Here is a 6,000-nt window from a genome sequence, read left to right as displayed (position 1 = left end):
TAAGTTAAAATACACTAATTTTTTACCATTATGGAATATTACAATGACAAAACATGAATATTTCTGTTTTTTCTTTTTTAACGCTTCACCATGATTCTATGTAAAAGATATGTGTCAAAGTTTTCTGCACATTGAAAGTAGCATGTATTCATGAAATGCCGTTACTTTTTGTGTAATGATTCCCTTTAGAAAACTCCAGACAGAAAATGACTAAATTTTCATTATTTCAAATAGAAAACGAAAATGAGTGTACCTCAGAAGTAAAGGAATATCGAGCAGTATCGCGAGAACTTAACTCGGACAGAAATGATTTATTAGTCATGATGCAGAAGGGAAATGTGTTTATCGAAGAAGTCGGCACTCAAAAAGAGCCTAAGATACCACATACAGATACAGGTACATGCGACAAAGATTTGTCCAAAATTCGTAAGAGTATACTTCGTTTTGTTTATCATATATTTATAGAGGTCTTACTTGATGTTTCTTTTTTGCAAATGCATGTGCAAGAATGTTTATTTTCTTTAATCGTCAGGCAAAATAAATTTATTCCCAGTGAATGATAAGCTGAATAAATATTTCAAAAAATTATGCGAACGATTGCAGGTAGTGGGAAGCAAGCGAAAAGAATAAATGCTCAATGATGATGCAAATATTTATGAAATAGCAAATACACGTTACATTCGCCCACGTTTATATGTACACATGAAAGCTTACTGGTTAAAAAAAAATTTCTCTCATTTAGTACTTCACTAAGTTAATTGGAAAAACACTTTCAAATAGATAGTAATTTAACAGAATTTTGAAACAAAACGAAAACATATTTGCAAAGTTATTCCCTTGGATCGATAGAAGTCAGATATTTAAAAAAAATTGTTCCGTATATTAAATTCAATTTCATTGAAATGGACTCGATTGTTTATGAATAGGAAACGATCGCATCGAATTTTCATGGGTTGAAGAAAAAGATAAACTCCTACTCCGAGACGTGCAAATGGATGTAAAATCGGTGCAAGGCGATATAAATGACATTTCTCTGATCGACGAAGTTAACAGCATTGAATTTCTTCTTCATAATAAACATGATCTTACAAGTTCGTATATAATGATACTGTAGGGTCCAGTTATGAATTACCGTTATCGCCGATTGTTTATTACCACTTCACTAATTATTTGCATGACATTTAGGAAATCACCAGTTTTTAAATATATAAGTTCTTTCGAACGATCAAAGTATTCGTGTGATTGAAGTATTTAGACGAATGATAAAGAAAACAGTCTGCGTAATCTTTTTTCAAATATAATGAAAATCCATTTCATTATTGTGTACTTTTATTCCGTTTATATTATTATCAATACTAAATTTATTTAATGCGAAACAATTTTCCGATTCTCTACGGAATATCTAATGGGAATTTTCAAAACTCGCAACAGAAATTGACACAATACCGCAGGCCAATGGAGACGATGAGTATTTACTTGCGCCCTACCAGACGAGTAGTATATCAATCGATGATATAAATGGAAATCAATTGGACCATCCGAATAAAGTCTTGACTCGAAAAATGCCAACAATCATTGATGATCAAATTATAAGAATACCTGGTGTGTTCAATATATATTTACTCGAAAATCAACAATATTCAAAAATTAAGACTAAATACTTATGTACAATATTATTTACAGAACTGAGTGAATCTCTGAACGGAGTAGCACAGATTTTGCTGAATGCTGATGATCCTCTTTGGAAAAAAGCTTTCTCTGGGTCTACAGAATACTCAAATAGTGAGGAACATAATCCGAATACCTTCACACTTGATAGTGCAAAGTACGCAAATAATATGTCAGGAGAAATCGCCGTTCATTCTTCTACATTCATCGATGAAGAAGGTATTTAAATTCCTTGATCCATGATCATATTCTTCACAATTCAAATTAACTTGGTAATAACGTGATTGTCATTCTCTTAGAAGACCGATCCTCAGAAGACAGATTCAATGCAGCTGTCCAGAGAGATGACGACATCAGCTCTATTATCGACGATCCTAATTTTATTCCTGATTCAAGTCCGTCAGATGAAAATGAGGAAAGCGGAGGCGATGATGAAAACGACCTTTTGCCGAAGAACGACTCCAACGTTTCAGCAAACACTACGACACATACATTTACACAAAGTGTCAATATTGAGGGTCATAGTGCTCCAGACGATCAAGATTTGGTTGTTACAACGGCGGAGTCGGGATCGAAAAAAGATTATTGCTGCTATTGTCACACGATTCAAGTGAAGCTTTGCCGCCATGTCATACGGAAACATAAATCCGAAGAGCACGTTGCTGAAATGTTATCGTACAGGACGGGCAGTGTCGAAAGGAAGCACATCATGGCGATTATTCGCAAAAAAGGATACTACTTATTCAACACGAATCGTGCTCATAATACTGGTGAAAGAAAAGTTATGAGGAGGCCAAACGCTCGCTATCGCAAAAATGCAACCGATTTCGCAACGTGCCCAGGATGCTTAGGAGATTATTCAAAATCATCATTACGCCACCATGCACGACGATGTTTAAAAAAAAAAGATAAAACTCGAAGGGACCTAATGATAAATTCAAAAGCTAAAACCGGTCGCATCCATCACGCAGCGAGCAATGTTTTGCGCCAACGAGTATTTCCTACTATGAAAGATGATCAAGTCGTCAGAGCAATACGGTACGATCATCTTATAATTCTTTTCGGAAATAAACTTTGTCAAAAATATCAGGATCCGCACTTCTACGATATGATCAGACAAAAAATGAGACAGCTTGGAAGATTTTTAATCGAGGCACGTAAAAAATCGAAAGATATTTCTGATTTGTTCAGCGTCTTTTACCCGAAAAATTACGATGCTGTAATATCAGCGATTCAATCGCTCGCTGGACTCAATGAAACTCAGACAGGATTCAGAGTGCCATCGCTTGCGACTGCTTTGGGTACATTACTCAAACAAGTTGGAAAGTTGTGTGTTTCCAAATACATTAAAGATCAGAACAAAGAGAATCAAATCTTGACTGAAGATTTCATCAAGTTGTTAACTGAAGATTATGGGTCCAGCATCGCTCGTACAGCTTTAGAAACTTGCGCCAGAGAAAAACGTAATAAAAAAATAGTGCTGCCAACAAACGAGGACTTAACCAAACTCCAAATGTTTCTCCGTGACAAAATCAAACAAAATTTTTCTGCATTGGAAGAAAAGTTCAATCGTCAAGCTTGGACGGACTTGGCATCATCAGTGTTGGTATCACTCCTGCTATTTAACCGTCGTCGTCCGGGAGAACTCGAACGGATTTACATCGAAGACTATCGATCGCATGAAAAAATTGGAGCCCACAACATCGGTCCAGAATATGATAATCTTTCTATGGAGCAAAAAAATTCAGCGGCACACTACGTCCGTTTTGAAATCCGTGGCAAATTGGTCCGCACGGTAGCGGTCTTAGTACATCAAGATCTTCGAAAATGCATCGATTTGTTTTTGGCGTACAGAAAGCAAGCAGGAGTCGATTCCAAGAGCCCTTATCTTTTTGGTGTAGCCGGATACCTCAAGGGAGACTTTAAATATTTGCGAGCTTATGAACTATTAAGACGCTATGCGGAAGAATGTGGTGCACCAAATCCAATTTCATTGCGGGGAACGACACTCCGGAAACATGTCGCAACAATGTGTGTCAGTTTTAATCTGTCCGATCAGGAAATATCGGACTTAGCAAACTTCTTAGGACACTCAAAGCAAATACATCGAGATTATTACAGGCAACCGATAATTGTCAGGGAGATTCTGCATATGACCAAATTACTCGAGACCGTACAAGGCTGTGGTGAGGGTAGGCTCGGTCAAATTTCAGATGCCGATGACGAAAGCGATGTGGATGACCCCGGAACTACTGCAGCACGTACTGGTGACCCGGTACACGGATCCGGAGAATTGTTTGATGAATCAAACAAAAGTATGCATGGCAACACGTCATTTGGTGAATGTTCAAAAACAACAAAGAAAACTCGATCAGGTAAAGGCAAATATATTTAAATAAAAATGCTTATTGAAATGAAAACTCATGTATTGATATTTATTTCAGCGTCACCATATGGCAAATGTAAGCGTGTACGTTGGACTCAACAGGAAAAAAATGTTGCTTTCCGAGAGTTTAAAGTTTTCATCGACGAAAACCGATTGCCGTCGTTCAAAGACATTGAGGGCGTCTTGGCCAGGAATCCTGGTGTTTTTTCACGAAATATGGCATCTCTAAAAACATGGGTCAATAACCAAATCAAAAAAAAAAAGTTTTGAAATATTGCTCAAAATATGAAGAAACAAAAAAAACGAAGCTTTTTGAGCATATTTCTGATCCTTTAATAAAGTTTTCTTTCTGATGTTCAATATTTATATATATAAAAAAAGACATGGAAAAATTATACCGATTTCTTTTATTTACCTAGGTTCACAATCCTTTCAATGTAATCCTTTGACTTTTGTCAATATTGCTTGACATAAAATATCATCTATACTTAATTCGTTTATTAAATTAGTGGCGAGTAATAAAATCCATTATTATTTTGTTAATCTGTAAACCTTCGAAAATAGCATCATTATCTTCACCTCAAAAAACGTTCAAAAGCTGACTAGTTTCTATGACGTTAACTAACGCTATTTTGATGAAGAAACTTCAACAGAAATGAAATTGTAATTACAGAAATTCCAAGAAATGAAAAGATCGACTGAACGAAATCGGTAACTCCGAAAAAACTCTTTTTTTTCTTCAAATTCGAGGCTCACTTCGACAGTAGAGTAGAAAAAAATAATTTTCAACGAATTCATAACTATCGGTTTTCGGTTCAGTTTTTATACATGAAAATGTGACAGAAGTGAATCTAACTGAAGATTAAATTATAATTGGGAGAAACGAATGCCTGATCTCAGGAGGATAACAAACAGACGCATACACGAATCTTCGATAAAAATCGAGAGTTCCGAAAAATCAAAGGTTTTGATGATCAATAGGGTTCTTGGATCGTACCAAATCATTTTCATATATCAGAATTTGTTTTCTACGGTTTCTATTTGTTTTTATTAATATTGTATACTTTGAAATATTTACAGCCCGTCGACCCTGCTGGTCGAGGTTAAACATACTCATGATCAAGCCCGTTCTATTTATTGATATAATCAAGTACATTCTATTTGATTTACCGATCAAAATGTTAATATGATTTTGATCAACGACTTCGAAATAGAATCCGTATTATCGATTAGCGAAAAACAGAACCATACGATTTCTGTAAACATTCCTAAAAATCTTGAAATGCATTTCTATTCTCTGCGATTATTCCTGTATTCATCGTTTTCGATAATACATTGAGAAATAGCGAGTTTTTACCAAGTCGAAGATGGTTCAGATTGCTTGACCTCGAAGAAAGACTAAAACAGCTACTCAGAGTTGTCATGTCTCCTGCCTCATAATATTTGGTCACTGGAATAGAAACACGAGTAAACTTATAAATTTGCTCAAAACTTACAGTGCGATTTGCTCAAAAAAATCTAAATCGAAACGTTGAAGCAATCGCCGGAAAATTTGAAAAATTTCGTTTCATCGAGGATGATATCGACTCATAAAGATCGAGGAAAGCTCCAGAGTTTGTCGGAATACTCCTGGAAGTAGATCGAACAATCCTTCACTTTGTCTTTCTAAACAATTTCATGAAGAATTGATAATTTTGGGAAAATAGCTGTATTATTTGTATTATTACGATTGTTGGGTATCTTCGGGCTTTCGCAATGTCGTAAGAACGAAGAATATAAAGAATAGAAAGTGATTTCATAGATGATATCCTAACTACTTTTTGCAAGAGAATATTTTATTGAACTGAGATCGCCATGGATCGCAGTAATCAAAAGCCAAAGTCAAGGGAATTAGTCAAAGTTATTTCTATATTATATAACGAGCCACGATTGTTTCTTGATATTTG

General features: G+C 35.4%; 1 protein-coding gene across 1 annotated transcript; it reads left to right on the top strand.

Annotated features, from left to right (window-relative positions):
- Positions 1–2,596: 2,596 nt before the first annotated feature.
- LOC122416266 (uncharacterized) lies at positions 2,597–4,063 on the top strand. Its single transcript, XM_043429034.1, has one exon. The coding sequence runs from the start codon at positions 2,597–2,599 to the stop codon at positions 4,061–4,063; it is 1,467 nt and encodes a 488-aa protein (XP_043284969.1).
- The last annotated feature ends 1,937 nt before the right edge of the window (positions 4,064–6,000 follow it).

This window comes from Venturia canescens, chromosome 9 (genome assembly GCF_019457755.1).
Source record: "Venturia canescens isolate UGA chromosome 9, ASM1945775v1, whole genome shotgun sequence".
Classification (NCBI taxonomy): domain Eukaryota; kingdom Metazoa; phylum Arthropoda; class Insecta; order Hymenoptera; family Ichneumonidae; genus Venturia; species Venturia canescens.
Note: the sequence above shows the minus strand (reverse complement) of the source record. Positions and strands in the feature narration are given on the sequence as shown.